The sequence below is a fragment of the Melospiza melodia genome, chromosome 5 (assembly GCF_035770615.1).
Source record: "Melospiza melodia melodia isolate bMelMel2 chromosome 5, bMelMel2.pri, whole genome shotgun sequence".
Lineage (NCBI taxonomy): Eukaryota > Metazoa > Chordata > Aves > Passeriformes > Passerellidae > Melospiza > Melospiza melodia.
In genome coordinates this window covers 86,036,375-86,054,679 of record NC_086198.1, presented here as the reverse complement: position 1 = coordinate 86,054,679, position 18,305 = coordinate 86,036,375, and the positions used below count along the sequence as shown (strand labels likewise).

Genomic DNA, 18,305 nt, shown 5'->3' with positions numbered 1-18,305 from the left:
GCTGCACGATGCTGAACGATTGTGGGCGAGCATATCACAATTTCTAATTCAGCACAGCATTCTGCTGCGAAGCACAAAGCCTAACTTTAAGCTCCCTGATGCAATTAATGCAGAGGTGGAATTGTTCTTCCTTTTTTCCATAGCTCTGCTTCAGTCTTATCTACTAAGAGAACCATGTTGACTGATGGCAGTCTACTCCTTACTTCTGACATTCTTTATGAACATAGGCAGAAGCTTCTGAAACCAGCTGTGCATCTTACATGCTCCCCCAAAAAAGATCCAGAAAAGCAGTGAAATTCTTTCTGGAATCTAGATGGCATTTCCAGTTATGTACTCTTGCATCCAGCATTTTACAAAACCTACACAACGCCTGCATCAAAAGTTTAGCATTAGAGAAATGCTGTCTTTACCTTTTCAGTATTCCTGTTCCATTCTAAGCTTGGAGCAAAAAATAAGTGGGAAACCAAAGGAGTTGAGATGGTCTGTTAGGGGTGCTTGAACATATAAAATATGCACAGAACATATAAAATATGCAGAACATATAAAATCTGTACAGGATTTGATGCTGGGGTGAAGAAAGCAAGGCAACACACATGCAACAGATAAAACATTTTAAAAAAGAATTTACCAAATATTTTAGGAAACATTACATCCTAAAAAATTCTGTTACACTGTAAGTCAGATAAAGTTTGTAAAACAGTTCAAAAGCTGACGTGAATTCAAGCATTGATCTTCTCTAGTAAATAAACCATCTACTAGGAAACTTCAAACCTCCTGAAAGTAATAAATTATTGCTAACAAGGCTATCAAAGATGAGGAGGAGGAGTTAATACCACTTCCCTTTCCTTGAGTAACATTAACTGTAGCTTCTTAAGTAGTATTACTGATTGGCTGAAACCTTATCCTGCAACATTTTCAAACTAAACAACAGAGGAAACAAAACTTAAGTGCACTTAGTAAGCATTGCAAACATAAATATCAAATTAATTATTCGTTCTGTAGCATTCAAAAAACTTAAAGACATTAAAGAAATGTGGCAAAAATCCCTGACTCAAAAAACATTTCTGTTTACATATAAACATATATCCTTAAACAGAATAAAGCTTTTAGAACAGTTCTCATATAAAGCCAGATGAGCAATATTTATTCACCTGTTTCTGACCTAAGAGTCATCTTCACACTCAACAGAAATCTGACACAGTGAGCAGACTTAGTGGCAAGGTCCATATGCCCAAACAACATTTCCTATCTCACAACAAAACAATTTTGGTCTATTACAGAAGGAGCCCAAATGCTGACACCTCAAAAGACCTGAAATGAATCCTATGCCTAAAAATTCTGGTCAGTAACACCGTGGGTATGCACTTCAACATCTCTGGGCCCTACAAACTCAACGATGTTAAACAACAAATTAAAATAATATGACTAGGTGAAGCAGGAAACTGCACAGTAAATGCAAATATGCTTTTCCAACCACATCTTGAAGTTTGCATGGTATGAAACACCAGCTCCCAAATGATGCTGCATTCTCAAAGCCCAGGATAACAACAATAGCCTTGGCATGAGCTACAGCCACTCAGAAAAGCCAAGAAGGAAGCAGGCTCACTGCTGGATATCTCCAGTGTGAGAAGCAGCAGCTGCTACTGGTCTGGCTGCTTTCCTCTGCCCTGCACCCCACCAGTAACCACCACAAGGCTTCACCCAGCATTGCAAAAAACAAAGCTTTCTGCCTGCCCTGCCAAATGCAAATCATTATTTCCCTATTTCCTCTGAAAGGAACAACAACCAAGAGAGAACTGGAGGGTGCCTGAAAGCCTCCCTTTGCATGATAACACAAGTATAAAAATAACAAAAATAAAGTATCATTTCTGATGGAAGTATTTAACCCATATTCAGATATTTAGGTATACCTATTGTCTTTAAAATCTTCTACGTTAGGAATGAAATATTGAAGTTACTTTCATTACAATTAAACCTCATAACCATTTCAGTTGCTAACAGAAAAATACAATCTGTAAAATCAAGGGATTTTGCCTATTTAACAAACTAGCTTCAGCTTGTACTTTGAAGTATTCTCTGTTTAACAGCAGTTTGAGATAGGCCAGAGAAGTAGCAAGTTTCAAAATATCCAAGACTATCAGTTGAGCCTACTTCATAAAGTAGGCGAACACATCAAAGACAATGGCTCGTTATTCATGCAAATATTACAGGCTACTTAAAACTCTCTACAAGAACAGCATTTACCTTGCCCTAGCACTGCAATACACTGAGAACTTCATTATTGATGCTGGCATCTGTACCCGACACCAGCATGAATGTCATAACTCACCCTTTACTATGTCTCTAACTTACACCCAGCTCACACACCAACACTAAGAAAAGACTCAGAACTATCCCCTCCATGAGGTATCAAACAACCTGGGGTTAAGCAGAATACTTTAGGCAAATTCCTTATATGCTTTAGCTCCACACAATACAAACTGTTCTGTGGTCAGGTGCTGAGGTCAAATTCACTACCTAGCCAAACAAAAGGAGCTTTGAAACACCCAATCAGGAGTATAAATGGCAGCCTCTGAGCTGATCCTAGGACATAACATGTTGCTTTCCATAATGGTTTACCACTGATTTTTCCAATTCTCATCTGTGCGCAAAAGGCAACAAAGAATTTCATATTTAAGTCTTCCTCAACATTCTGAATGCAAAACTTGCCAAGGTCTGTCTTGATAGTTAAATGCTCGCTCCTTTCCAGCTTCTAACCAGTCTCTTACTACATTTTCAATTAACTTAAAAGAATTAAGCTTATCCTTTATGATTATTCTAACTACAGCACAGACCTGGAAAAGCAAACACAATTTTCACTCCTTTAAACATCATATTTCCCTTAATTGTTACATGCAACAAGTCTTCACTACCAGCAGAGCGTTTCACTTCCACTTTTCATTTTAGTTGCGTACATCAACAAAATTTTGAAGAAGGCAAACTGAACTAGACATAATTCATGAAACATTTCTACAGTCAGCTTCCAGAGCACACACAAGACCAGACCAGACAGTTTCACTTCAAGTATCCACAATCATATAAGAAGCAGTGAAACAATTCTTCTCTTTCCAATAACCTTCATAAACCTTTGGGGGCAGGGCACATGGTGGACTGAATAAAAAAAAATACAAGAGGCCACAAAGTCTGAGAAGTTAGTTATGTTCCCTCAGTATCCTACAAATAAGAATGCCCTGGTAGTAACTACAGAGCAAATGCTCATTTTCTGAACTAATTTGGATGAATAATCTTCAAAAATTAGTTGACCAACCTGCAAAATCGTCACTATCACCTAAAACCTTACAGCTGCCTAAAATCGCCACTCACAGTCAGACCTGAATGCAAAAGACCAAAGACAGCAAGCCACAATATGTGGTCTTTAAGCAGTGACACTATTACTGAACTCTGAAAACTCTGTATATTCAGTTGGTATGCTTATTCTCTGCCTGAAGTCTTCTCAAACACTTCACAGAACCTAAAAACACAGTAGCAAACAACAAATTATCAGAATTACAGAAGCACTTCTTAAGACATTTCTACTAAAGCATAAAGAACATCTATTCAAATGAACAATCAACTATTACATTCCTATTAAAAGAATAAAAACAATAATTTGGACAACAAGGCAATGCTGTCTTGTTCTTTGGCTTCTATACAAATGTTAATGTGCTGCTGACAGCCTTTTGAGTACAGAAAACTAAGTATGAACTAAGTAAGAAAATCAAAACCAAAAAAGTCATTGTGATTTTGCTAACTTCTGCCAGGAAAGAAATTTCAGTGTTAGGAGACTGCGAACCAATACAAATCAACAGCAGAAACACAGTTCAGTAAAATCAATTTTAAAAGTAAGTCAATGCCAGCAAAAATTTTGCTAGTCCTCAAATTGAAAACACCAAATTATTTACATCTCCCAAAACCTAAGCACCTAAATTATGATGCAGCTTACTGCAACATTATGACATTCTCCTCTAAGTACTCTACCCTTATTCTTTCTACTTTAGCAATCACTTTAAACATTTGCACAAAAAGAAAAATCATGGAAATAGCAACTATACTGTCAAATTGTTTTGTCTCAAACAACACAATCATACCTGTAATTTCACAGAAGATTAGCAAAAACATATGAAATAGCCACTCTTACTCCAAGGTGTCCACCCAACTCAATCTTGTCAAGAACTATCTAGCAGCAAATGATGCAGTACAGAGGGTGATAGCAACAACAATTTTTCCCCCCAAACAACACATTTTTCTTTAACAAAACAGTCCACTGTAATGAGATTTCTAGCTCAACTGTACCTGTTCATGCAGACATGTTCTCCCATTTCACCCTGGAAACTGGGAAGCAGGGCAGGGATATATCTATTTTCAAACATTCTGCTGATTTTACAATTAATGCCTCCGGGTCTCACAGCATGAAAATAGGTACCTGTTTTCTTACAGCTGCCTGCTTTATAGTGCTCATTATTTCAAAAAAGGCCTACCACGCCCTTGCTACCTCCCTCCTAAGACTTGAAACCCATTTGACCATCACAGTGCTTTTCCATCCATCCCTCCCTCCACCTTCTTGGCCTTCCTTGTTTCCAGCCCAGTGTTCATCCAACCTTTGCTTAGCTAATTGCAGTGTATTATTCCAGCAACAATTGAACTGCTCAGCATGAGGAAGAAGACATGCTGAAGGCCTAAACTGCAGCTGCCTTTAGCTTCTGAGGAACAATGGCCACAGGGCAGGTCTTTTAACACCAAGGAGTCTACTAGATTATCTTACACAAAAATATGTATATAAAAGCACTGGCAAGCTTGATTCAAGTATCTTAGCTCAGCTGGTTAGAGCATGGCTCTAGTAACACCAAGGATGTGGGTTTAGTCACAGTATGGGTCATTTACTTAGGGGCAGGGACTCTATGATCCCTCCAGATCCCTTCTAACTCAGAATATTCTCTGTGTTTCTGTGTATTTTCTAGTTTAACATATCCTTTCAAGAGACAATTATTAGTATTCCATTTCTCAGTATTCATAATTTGTAGTATTTCTTCCTGACCAACACCCAGGCTTTTTCCAAAGAACAATCCACAATTACTCCCAAAAATCCCAAGTATAACAGCTAATCAGAGATCCATTTAATCAGTTAAATCAACTCTAAGAATACACTGAATGGTACAAAAGCACTCATTAAAGTCAGCTCCCTCCTCTTTTCTCTCCCTGCACCCCTCCTTTGCATGTCAGCACCACCATGCCACACAGCATCACGAAATACTTTCAGAGACCTGTGCAAGCAACAGCAGCTTAGATTGGGTCCCAGTTCATCACCCCACTACACTCCAAACTCCCAGTCATTTCTGATGCTCCATTTGTAACCATCTAGTACTGTGAAGATGCATCCTTTTCCTTTCCAGTAGGACAACACAGCACCTGGGATTGTTCACAGCTGTTTTGTGATTTCTGAATCCTGATCACAGAGCAGGCTGCACACAGAGCTCCCACTCTGCTGGAATAAGGAACTCTTACCACTTGTCCACATCAAGAGAAGTTAAAGCCTTGACTACTGTTCATGGGATACTATAAACAGACATGAGGCAACATAAAACAAACTTCCGAGTGCTTCAGAGACAAAAAAATAACACATCACAGATGCAGTTTCTTAGGATGTTTACTTAATAAACAAAACAAACTAGTTTTACTTGTATTCTTTTATAAAAGTAAAGTAGTCAACTGGATGCATTTAGAGTTCTGATAGGTGGGGATTTTAGCTTACAAACATCTACAGCCAAATCAGAATGGGACATTTTCTTATTATCCTGTATTAATAAAATCTCATTTCATCAGTTTCACTTAATCGAAGTAAATAATTATGCCTGGCAAGCAATTTTAATTTTGAGATACAAACTCTCTTACAATAACTCAACAGGCACAAAACAAATTAACTCCATAAACAAAAGTTTCATTCCAAACCATCCATTTTTCTGCAAGCAAAGTTACTATCATCTACAATAACTAATCTCTTTAAGGAGCCCTACTAAAATCACAGCTCTACTGCTAATCTAAAAGCCTCCCCACGTACTATGGATAGCCAAAGTACTTCCTTATCAATTTTGAATGACACTTTCCAGATCCACAGTTGGTAACATCTGGGTAAAATGTTGGTTTTTTATAAGTTCAGTTTCCCTTACCCACCTTTCTCAATTGCTATTTACTTGGCATGTGCAGGCTTCCACTAAAATGGCTAATGATAACTTCCCCCAACACTTTTATCTCCTCACAAGATGCTGTTGTGCAGCTGTGCACTGAACTGAAGCAAGGACCTGATCCTGATGGAAAACCCCAGCTCTCAGCTCAGTCGATGCCCCCAAGCAGCCGCCTGCAGACAGGATAAGTGAGCAGTGACAACACCCAGGACAGGCAGGGAGGGGGAGGAAGCAGCGAGCACCCCGGAGGAGCAGCCCCTCCTGCACAGAGAGCCCATTTCAAGGGCAAGGTGAAGCAGTCACAAGGCCAACCAACATCCCCTACAGCAGCACAGCCCCAGGTCCCCAGCACGGCCACTCTAAAACCAGTCAGCAGCAGTGGAGCTTCACAGGACCAAAACCCAAACATCTCTTTTACTTTAAATGCAGTCTTGGAGTGCAATCCCAATGAATACACTCATACACTCAAGTCAATGGAATCCTTTTCAGTGGCTCTTATCTGTATTTTGGACTGACATTTTAGTGTGCTGCTTCCAAAGTAACTAGAATACCTTCTACAGCACACATAGTTTCAGTAAAAATATTCAGGGAACATGAACCAGGTATCAACAAGAGACTGAGGCAGCCAGGTTCCACAAAAATACTGGCAAAGTTAAGCTTTTCAAATGAAAACTAAAAATACACTCTGGGAAAAACAGAACTGTCTCTATACATTTCATTTGCAACTAAGATCCACCAGTAGGAAAGGATATAAATATATTTTTCCTTCCTGACACTTAACAATATAAATTTTGGAACTATATGATATTATATAATCTAAATTGCATATTTAGCAAAACAGTGAAAAGTACTTGGCAGTAAAAAAAAAGCAATTTCATTTTCACTTCAAAACAATTTTTAATACTTCAAGCAATGAAAACAACTGAAGCCAACAGTATTTTCATACAGACATACAATGTTACAGCAAGAAGTTACCTTGCAACCTTCTATATATAGCAATCTAGAATTAAAACTATGCTAGAAGGGAGACTCCTACTCAGAATAACTACCTTTCATATTTGCTTAAAAATCATCACAGAACACCTGGTTTGCATAGGATTTTTATTTGTTAACAGTATAGTACTTCTTGTTTGTTGTTCTTCAAATGAAAATACTGTGTAACACTTCAAAATGAGGAAAAACTAACCAAGCTTGTCATTTCCAGACTACTACAGAGAAAATATTCTTTTTATATGCTTCAGATCTAAGCACAAAAACAGAAGACTCATCTACTTAATGCATCTAGTGAGGGCAGGAGGGAGGAATGCATTTCAAGTAAAGCCTGTGGCTCGGACAAAAGAAAATTCAGACTGACAAAAGTTATTAGTCAAAGCTTGTTATTTCCCCACCAAAGCTCACTGAACATACTTCTGTATGAAAACTGAGTATATCTTAAAAATAATCACTTATTGAGCCATTCACTCATTTGTCAAGGCTACAAATAATCAAAAAAACCAACCAAACAAAACAAATCAAAACAAAAACAAATTTTAAAAACAAAAAACACACCATTCAGGAGATATTCTTGACAAATATCCAGGGGAGCCACAAGAAGTTATTTACTATTAAAAATAAAATAACATTTGTGTGAAAATTTCTTTTCTAAATAACATATTTAACTTGCAGGAAACTGAATTTAAGTAATGCAGTTCACAGAGCCACTAGATGGAACTGAGAAAAACTGTTCCTTTATCTCTGTAACACTTGTTTAATAACTGCATACAATTAACCCCTTCCTTTACTCTAAACTACAAAGTGAGAGGGAGCATTCAGACCACGCTTTCACAAAGTTTCCCCTTTTAAGGACAAAGTACACAGAGCCTAGAAAACCAAAACATTTTAAGCAAATTTTTATTCAAGACAACCTTGCTTAAATGAATACTCCATCAGAAGGTTTGTTTGAGTTTGTTTGCTTTTAAACACAGCTTTAAATAGGTTAAGGTAACCTACTGTTTTTAGTAAACTACTCAGTTCTAGAGGCTGAGAACGTGACAATTTCTTAGAAATGAACATTAACTACAGAAACACAGCACACACAAAAAATAAATCAGGTATTAAAATTTTAGCTAGAGACAGTACCAGAAGGCTGGGCTGCTGACAGTTTTTAAATTATTTATGATGCATAAGAAAAGGTAGGAAACAGAAACTGTTGCCTAGAGGAAAAGGATCAAAGCTATCTTTGCATTTCTATAAATTCTGAGCTACTGCAGAAGTTAAGCTTAACACAATCCAGCAACAATTCCAGTTGTTGCCTCAACAACAATTCCAGTTTACAAGTTTCTGTGGTGCTGCTTGTGGTTTGCAGTACCAGCTGCAGTAACTCAGTGATGGTTCCCTTCCCATCTCAACATCTAGGAATCACTGAAGATTCACCTGCAGGAACAGAACACTGCCTGCATGGAGAGAAAACCTCCTGATATAAAAACCTTGGCCAGACACCACGGGAATGAGATCAAAAACGTCAGTGGCTCTTAGCTCTTAATTTGAATTCTGTTGAAATGAATGAGTCAACAGTTCTGAGTGCTGTGAGCTCTTAATTCTGAATTGTACTGACAAGCACATTATCTTCGATTTCCAAGATGAATTTTAGTTAAAATTCTACATCTCATTATACAGATTTAAAGACGCCTGCCTCTACCAGGTCTCTGAAAAATGCCAGGGATTTTTTGGATTTGAAGGAAAATGAGCAAGATCCAGAATAAAGGGGCAGGGGGAGGAAAGGTATAAATAAACTCTCTTCAGTTAAGTTTGAATTGCTCAGAGAAATCAAGTGAACAAGGGAAAATTTTCTGACAATCATCACATTCTGTTTGTGCTGATTCTAAATTCTAACAACACATTATAATTTTATTCACCCCTCCTCTTTCAGATATGCAGTTTCCATAGGAACTGGCACTACTTAGTAGTAACCAAAGGCAGAATAACACTAACTTATGTAATAACTTGAAACTTACCTTGGTTTCTAAAAAAGTGTATATGCTTCTTTTAGAACAACAAACTGTGTGTTTATTAATTTTTTACACATTCCCTATGTGGTCAAGATAAATATCTCAAGTTTCTGTATTTCAAAAAGCCAGTTTCACAGACAGGTTTTAACAGACTAATCCCAAAGAAGTCTTCTCATATATCAGGATTTCTGCAGTAAATTAGTCAGCACTTATGTAAAGTAATAAACTTTTGACTTTTGAAGAGTCTTTGACCATGCCCTAATATTTAAAAAAAAAAAATTAAAAAAAACTAGTAATTTTCTTAGCTTCCTCACATCACAGCTCTTTACTATGCATTCTTCTTCCTAAATATTGATTGAGAATGAACACTAAACACAAAAAAGATGTAAAGATGTCCAAGCTAGAGAACACTACCTAAAAATCAATTAGAAGACTATCAAACTGCTTTCTTCATACAAATGCTAAAAAACCCCAGTATTTTTAGGTGATTTTCACAGTTGTAGTATCATCATAGGAAATGTTATCAAGATAACTGCTCCTGTCCCTGGGCACAGTCCCCTTTTGACAAACACACGGCAGCTCTGACAGATCAGCATCCCTGGAGTCAGGCAGAAGAAAATGAGTCATGCCCAGGCTGCGTGGGCCCAGCTTTGCAGAATCGGGTGGGAGGTCCTCAGAAAAGCAGAGCTGTCTTCAGAAAGCTCGCAGCTGAAAGGGCAACACAAAATCCTGCTGCTGGAGAGATGACAGAGCCCCAGCATTCCAGGGAGCAACACTGGGGGTATTAAGAAAGGGTCTGCTACATGCTGCTACTCTAACACAGGAAAAAAATACCAGCTAAATAACCTGTCTAAACGAAAACACTCAGAATGAATCCTCAGAAGAGGTGAAGGAAAATCCTCACAGGACACCAGAAGGTGCAGAACACACTGGCAGAAGCACTGAAGAGTTACAATCAAAACACTGGAAGGCTGTAAGGCAAAAAAACTCAGCTAAGGGCAAAGGAAGTTACAAGTGCTTGCTGTCTAATCTCTGAGTGGGAGTCCAATGTCACTAAGCTACATAAAGGCCAGGATTTTTCCTGGTTAATTGTTTATTAATTATTAATATTTGTTTCAAAACTGTCTACAAATCCAGTCACTCACAGCTTTTTTAACTGTATCTCACAGTTATGACAATGCAACTGCTGAGTGAGCTATCAAAACACAGCTCTCTCCTGAATTTCTTCTATTCTTCATCACTAAAAATAAAAAACATGCTAAGAAATTAAAAACTTAATTTAACTGAGAAACTCATTCTAATTCAAAGACAAATGACAGCACTGAGATGCTATCAAAAAGTAAATAGTAGCTTGAAGTCAACACCCTTTAGAGACAGGACTTGAAATTACTCCTCCCACCAGAAATAGTAAAAACAGATTACAAGGAGCTTTTCTAGAGGCAAACTGAAGAAATGGAATTGCAAAAAAAAAAAAACAAAAACAAAAACAACACAACAAAAAAACCCCCAAACCTGTAGTGCTGAATCTCCATAGCTAGAGAAATCTACTAGCAATTTACTAAGAAAGCAATGGAAATCTCATAGCTCTCAAACTTTTAGGACAAGTGCATGCCAAACTAGTCATGCAAAAGCATTTCACCATGTGCCTGAATTCACCGTCCTCTTGGCATTAGCTCACTATACAATGAAGTCTCACACACAACCACCAAATTCCAAACGCATTATTCAAGCCCCAAAAAGGTCACTGATGGAGTTTCACAGCCACCTTAGTGATAAAACTCTATGAACAGCTCTGTTCACACTAGGTGCCATCACAGGAAGCAGACCATCCTCGTTCCCCTCTCCTGACACCATGGTCTCCCTCTCCTTTGCACTGGTGCTAGGCTTAAAGTAAGTTAGGAAACAGTCTTGATAAAAACTCATGGTTTTACCTCTTGCCTGTGGTTCTTGTCACATTCCTGCAGGCCAAAGCCACAGACAGTGCTCATCACAACTTCGGGGCGAGTCAGGTGGTACAGAGCAGAGAGGGAGCGTGGAAGTCCTTCCCTCCCGCTGGGTTTCCAGCAGTGGGACGAGCATGACTACTCCTACCAGCTCTCTTCTGGGAACTACTGCCTGCATGACCAGCTGGGGTCAATCCAGAGAAAAAAGCCCCACTTAAACAGCCACCCACACTAGAACAGCTTAAGCCAACTCTAGAGCTGCAGCTAAAAACACATTTTCCAGAAACCTTCACTTCTCAAATGCCAAAGCCTGATTAATTTGAAGAGCTCAGAGTGTTAATATGATGGCTAAGTTCCAGAATAGAAATGTAATTAAAAGAAAAATCTTTGAATTACTAAAAAAAAAAAAACAGGTTACATTACGTTGCCTATTATTGCTTCAATGCAGTGCTGTAGTTAAAACTGGTCTCAAATATTGTGAGACATAATTAGAGAGAAATTTATTAGCCAAATACAGGTGCAGGATCTCTGTTGCACCCAAAGGCAGTCAAGCTAATCCATGATCATGGATTAAATTTAAACATGAAAATAATCCAGAATTACAAAGCAACTTAAAATTGGGTGAATATAAAAATGTGGAAAGCCAGTGCTATCTTCAAGCTTAGAACAGAAAGTTCCTTAAAACCTTCTACCAAATTAAGCAGTGAACAAGCAGAGCTGGAGTGAATAGCAAACAGCCTCATGGTGTTCCCTCCAAGGGAGACAGTTCTGTTGGTCCAATTTTCATAATCATGACTAAATACCTTCAGGCACAGTCAAGTCACACTACATATTCAGCTGTCATTTAAAAATACTGTTAAAAAGGCACACACACACAGGAAAGACAACAGTAATGATAATCTATATACTCACTTAAGTAAATACCTGAATATCTGATAAAATATGGCAAAAATAGAATCATAACCTCTCTCTCAGTCCTAAAACTCATCACCACACATCCCTTTTCTGTCAAACATCTAGATTATCTTTGCCAGCTTCCTCTCTAAGCCAATAAAAACCTCTGATACTGGGAACCTGTTTAACAATCTACACAATTTGACTGTTATAGGTAAAAACTTTCCAGCCTATATTTAATCTAAATCCCACCCACAAAAATTTACTTCCTCTTAACCTATACCCCAATTACAAGAAAGTTTAAAAAAAAACATAGAAAAAAAGCTTTAAAAAACTCGCAGTGCTTCCGTGAACCATTTCTTACATATCCATACCACAGCTTTTTCCACCACATCAAAATAATCCAATACTCTAATAAAATAAAAAAATTCATGCATAGGTTCTCAACCTCTCAAGCCACATGATTTAATACTCAAACCTAGACACAAAAGTGCAATCAAAAAGGAAAAAGAAAAAAAAAAATAAAAAAACCTTCTGTACTTTAAACTCAATCAACATATCCAAGGATGGCATCTACTTCTGCCAGCTGCATGTTTCTCATTCGGACCAATTTGTGACTAGAAGTCCTGAATTATTTCCTACAGCTCTGCTTCCCAAGCATCTCTATCTAAGCATCCCATAGCCTCTTCCTAGCACAGCATTTTATGTGCATCAGCTTTTTATCTTCTGGATTGTACTTCTCAAACCAGTCAAGATTAGTGAATTAAGAGTTTGTTCTGTTGTTCTCCAGACAAGTGTTAATATTCTCTCCAGACAAGTGTTCTCCAGACAAGTGTTAATATTCTCTCCAGCAGCATATTTGCAACTTTCACCTTTTAGGAAAATGATAGATAATATAACTAAAATCACCCCCTGAAAAAGCCATCTGTTTTTTTCCAAATGCTCAAGAGGTCTTCCAGCTTTGCAAAAAATAACTTAAAACTATTTGAGAGTTAGTTAGATAGGCAAAGAACCTCCATGACAAATTGAAATATGTATTTATTACATGCGGATGAACACAGAACTATGTTGAAACCTCCTAAAATTTAAAACAGTTTGTAAGATGGCTTTTAAGCCTATGTATTTTCCAGACGATATTGTCATGTAACACAATAAATCCCCTTAGAGCATGTTAGATTTCTCAAATAATTGTATTTCTTCTTCACCAGTCACTACAAAGTGGAAGAGAACACCACTGATAGGCATCTCAGTACCTTTACAGTCCATAAAACATTAAAAAAATTTGTTTTTTTCCATACAGACTGACACATCAAAATGGATTAAGCACAAAATGTAGACAGCATCAGCAGTATTCATAGTAAGAACTGCTTAACACCACCTACAACGAGATCAATCACAATCAAAAAGCAGAAAGAGCTGTTCTGATACAGCACTTCCACAACACCCCTGGGAGGTCCAGCTGCTGCTCCACAGACTGCGGATGTTCCAGCTTCCTTTGGTTCACCCTGCAAGCCAACAGTCTGGACAATTCACACTGCAGGAATGTCGCGTCCCCCGCTACATCACGTAGCCTCGCATCTCTCCCTTGGAGTTATGTCATGACTACTGCTGGAGTTTCATTAATTCTAACTAAAATTCATGTCTTCAAGGTGTTGGGCAGAGAAGAAACCTAGGTGTGTGTCATCAGCTGAAGTTCAACACTTTCTGTTCAGGGTGTCAACAATATTCCAAACAACATCAGAAGTTTTTCTCTGAGAAACGCACACTACTTTGATTCTGAAGGGATATGGGTTCTTCTTGTTTCGTCCACCTTCCAAGTTCTTCCTTTCAATTACAGAGCTTTTGGAAAAGCACATTATGAGACTGGACAAACTTCTAAATATTTCCGAGAATTTCCTAACGTACAAATCCCATTTTGCTAAGTGAACTGTGTAGAGGCAGTAAAGCTTCCTCCTGGTCATTACAAGATAGATTCAGAATACGTATAAGCAATTCAGAGCCATCAAAGCCTGCCGAAATTAGATTTCAAATGTTTCGGCAGAACCGCTGGTTTAATTGCAGGCATTCCCAACTGCCCTAAGTACGGTAATGTGACTTTTCTTTAAAGAATTAAGCGAAGGCTGGAATGCTTCCCCTTTCTCTGAGAACTAAACCCCCCTGGGGGCAGGGATGGCCACCGTGCCTCGCAGGAGCCGAGCAGCGACACAGCGGGACGGGCGCGCTGCCCGTGCCGGCTCCGGGCCGTGCGGGGTGCGGCGCCGGGGCGGGCGCGCTCGGCCGCGGCTGGCGGCGCCCCGGACACCGGCACGGGCGGCACCGCGGGAGCCGACACGGAAGCGGCGGCTCCGGACCTCAACAATATCGCTATTCAACAGGATCCTGCACACATCCTGCGGCGGGCCGCTTCCCGGGAAGGGCCGCGCCGGGCAGTACCGCAGTGCCGCCGCAGCCGGACCCCCTGCAGACCGGCCCGGCGCCCTCTGCAGAGCCGCACCGCGCCCGGCCCCGCGGCGGCGGGAGGCGGCTCGGAGGCGCCCGGAGAGCGGCGTCCCACCCCTGTGCCGAGAGCCGCCCGCCGGCGGGACGCGCGGGGGCCGTTACCTGTCACCGGCTCCGCCGCAGAGCCGGCCGCGCCGCACCGTCCTCCCCGCCGGCCGCCGCCGCCGTCCGCAGCCTCCAGCTCGCACCCCGCGCCCGCGGCGGCGGCGGGCAGGAGCAGCCCCAGCAGGAGCAGGCAGGTCGGCACCGGCCGCACGCCGGGCGCTCGGAGCCCGCTCATCGGTACCGGCGCTGCCGCGGAGCGAAGGCAGGAACACAAGGACGGAAGGAGGGAACGCAGGGCTGGAGCTCCGCGCTGCGCCGCTGCCGCTCCGGCGGCACCAACCCGCTCCGCTCCGCTCCGCTCCGCGCCGGCCCCGCGCCGCCTCCCGCCGCTTCCGGCGGCCCCCGCGCCGCCGGGCGACACGTCACCGCGCGGTGACGTCACCGGGGAGGGGGCGGCAGCGGCGCGCGGCCACGGTCCCGCTGCCCGGACAGCGCGGCCCGGACGGGACCGGACAGGACAGGACGGGATAGGACAGGGCCGGACAGGACGGGATAGGACAGGGCCGGACAGGACGGGACAGGACAGGGCCGGACAGGACAAGGCAGGACCGGCGGCAGCCGCAGGTGCCTGCATGGCCGGGCTCCGGGGCACTCCTGTCGGGGTGCGGGGTCCCGCCCGGCTCCCCGGCAGCCCGCGCCGGCACCCCCGCGCCGCCTGGCGTGTCCCGGAACCCCTCCGATCCAGACCGGCTGGGCCGGACCCGAGAAAGGCACAAGGTGAAAATAAGATGTTTTAGCTACAGGGCAAAACCTTGGACTTTGTTAAACTTGCCCTTATCGCGCGGCCAGGGCACGCACCTGAGGAGAACTGTCTGAAGTTCAGGTTCGGGTGTACTACAGCACTCTCAAAACATCGACAGAACGAGAAAAGGAGGAGTCTCAAATCTGATCTCACACAACTGAAGCCAGGAGAACTAACTGTTCACAAAGATTCAACCGTGATTTCATTGTGCTTAAAATCTTTACCAAAAAAATCCACTTTTGCTGCTGATGTTTCCATCAAGCCACTGAATGGCAGTAAAGCCTGTGCTTTGTCCTGTCCAAACCTGCAGGACTTTACAGCATTCCGTTTAGAGCCATTTAACGAGAATAACACAGCCTTTAAAGACCAAATTCAATCTACTATCTTAGATACACAGTACGTGAGAAAAAAATGCAACACAGGTGCTAAAAGCTATATAAACATTACATTTTCTATTAACTATTGCAATTACCTAAGAAATAACAGAAGAGGGGTTGAAAGAGCCTTGAGAAAAGCCCTTGCCTGCTATGTAGACCTTGCAGGAGACAGGAGCACGAAATGGAGTTGTACGGGCTGCTTCTGTGGGTCAGCAAAATCTGGAAAGCTAAGTCTGAAATCATTACAGTACTGTGAAATGCAGCAGGAAACAATTCCTCTACTAATATAGTTGGCATGCAAATTCCATCCCAGTTGAAACATTTTTTTATGGGGAAAAAATACCAAAACTTAAAAGTAATCATATAGCATATAAAGATTTGGAAAATGTGTCTAAAGCTAATGAACTCTGATTGAATTTTGAAGTCTGTGCATGGCGTTATCATTTCTGCTGGTGAATACAACAGCTTTTAAAGACCAACAGTATCTGACCAGATCTTGTGCAAAGAGAACAATGAAAAGCCTGTATCTTAAGAAAGCTTGTTCAGTGTTGTTTAACTTTTGGGAGGGGAGCTGGAGCAGAGTAAATTTCCCAGATGGAAACAAAGAAACCAGCTGTTAATTTAATTAATTAGTTAATGTTATATTACAAAGAGAGAGGAATGCATAAAGGGCACATGAAAGAGGCAAGTTTCCTGAGCAAGTGTGAACTGTTTTAACTGAGAGTTAGTGAAGTCAAAAGACCCAGACTGCACAAGCACTGTAAAGAAAAGCCTATTCTGCATCAGAATAGCTGTGAGATGGGGACGCTCCAATAAAAACGATGTGGGCCTAAAATAATAAATGATCCTTAATAAAAGTCCTCTTTCAGTATTGGTTCATTCTCACCTCCTGCTTTTAACTTCAAGTCCCCAAATCATCAAGCATGGAATGGATTGTTTTCAAGCAGTGTCTCTGTTCTGGAGTTGAGGGGATGTCACTGCTGGTCAGGACACCATAGCAGATCTCGCAGTGAGAAGCTTCTTGGCTGGAAATGCTTCACGATGCAGTGCCAGTTCATATCATGCTGAATCAGCTGCATGAGCTCAGAATCAAGGAAAGGCTGCAGCCTAACCCATTAATCCACAGAAACCTAAATAATTTGTGGTTTCAATATGGGGACCCTAATTCTAAGGAGTGCCCTGCAAGGCTTCATCACAGAACCAGAGAAAAATGTGTGACCTAGAGTTCCTCTAGTCTAACTCCCTTACTCAGCCCTGAGGAACATCACTCATAACAAGATGCCAGTTTCATTTCAGACTGGTCACCAATATTTTTTAATAGAGTGGTTCAGACTGCTATCCACCTCATCTACTTACCCAGTCCCTACTGGACTACAAAGATGCTGTGGATGTCACATCAAAAGACCCGTGCTGAAATCAGTATGTGCTGCTCTTATCACTTCAGTCATAGAGCCAACTCTCTCATGACCAAAGGCAGCTTTGTTGGTGGAACTGTGCTGGTTTTCAGAAGTGACTCATCTCCTTTGTCATCCCAGAAATGGCTGCCAGAAACTTTTCCTTCATTATCTCCTCTGAGAGAGATACTTGGTAAGGATGACTGCTCTGCAGTTTCCTGCACCTTGCTTTGATGATGGATGTCACATTTGCTTTTTCCCAAAAACTGGAAATCCCATCTGATTGCCACAGCCTTTAGAAGGTGATAGGAAGCAGCACAATGAAGTTACTCACCTTCCTCAGCACCTTTGCAAGCAGCTCCTGTTCGGCTCTAAGGACTTGCAAACATGTAATTTGCTAAATTTGCTGAAGTCTCCTTCTCCAAACCTTGCCAAACTAGGCATAGGGCTCTGTGAACCCTAAGGGCTGACCTTGCTAGTAAAGAACAAGGGAAAGAGGGCTTTGAGCATCTCAGCCTTTTCACAGTTCTTTATCACTAGTGACCCGCCCCATCCATCAGCAGAGCTGTGTGGGTTTGGGGTATGCTTGCTATTTAGAATGCTTTCTCTACCTCTGGATGTAGACAGTTGTAATAGAAGGGCTGGAATTTGTTGTGAATGGAGAATGGATGGTAATTTCTGGGCATGGGGTTGCTGAATGAAGCACACAGCAGCAAAAGAGTTCTCACCTCGGACTATGCTATTGGCATCCAAATTACCCAACCCCGCACATCTGCGTGCAGTTTTGCAAGACACTTCTCTTGTTCTGGAGAAGAGCAATGAAGAAATCCTGATGACTTAGAGAGGTGAGACAGGATAGAGACACTGATCCCTATCAGCTGCTAAAGGCTACAAAGAGGCATATCCAAAATCTCTGCCTGTTGGCAGCCAAGAGGAACCCAGACATGAGGAGAACCTCAGAGTTGGTGTCACTTCTGTCCTGTGTAACTGCCATGGATGCTGGACATGGGGCTCCGCAGCGTGGGACACCCTGAGAGTGGGAGTAAAAGTTAAAGTTGCTTTGTTTCCAGGTCTGCTCCAAGTACAACCACCTACCCCGAAGAAGGTCTGGCACTGGCACATGCACATTGTTGACAAAATGTTGCA

The 18,305-nt window shown here is 41.5% G+C and overlaps 1 protein-coding gene across 2 annotated transcripts in view; it reads right to left on the bottom strand.

The window, feature by feature from the left end:
- Positions 1-14,836, bottom strand: part of STIM2 (stromal interaction molecule 2) — a 63,049-nt gene extending 48,213 nt beyond the window's left edge. For both annotated transcript variants that reach the window (XM_063157753.1, XM_063157755.1), the window contains exon 1: positions 14,644-14,836. In XM_063157753.1, coding sequence (XP_063013823.1) covers positions 14,644-14,821 — 178 coding nt within the window. In that variant the 5' untranslated portion in view covers positions 14,822-14,836. The remainder of the gene's footprint in view (positions 1-14,643) is intronic.
- Positions 14,837-18,305: the final 3,469 nt, after the last annotated feature.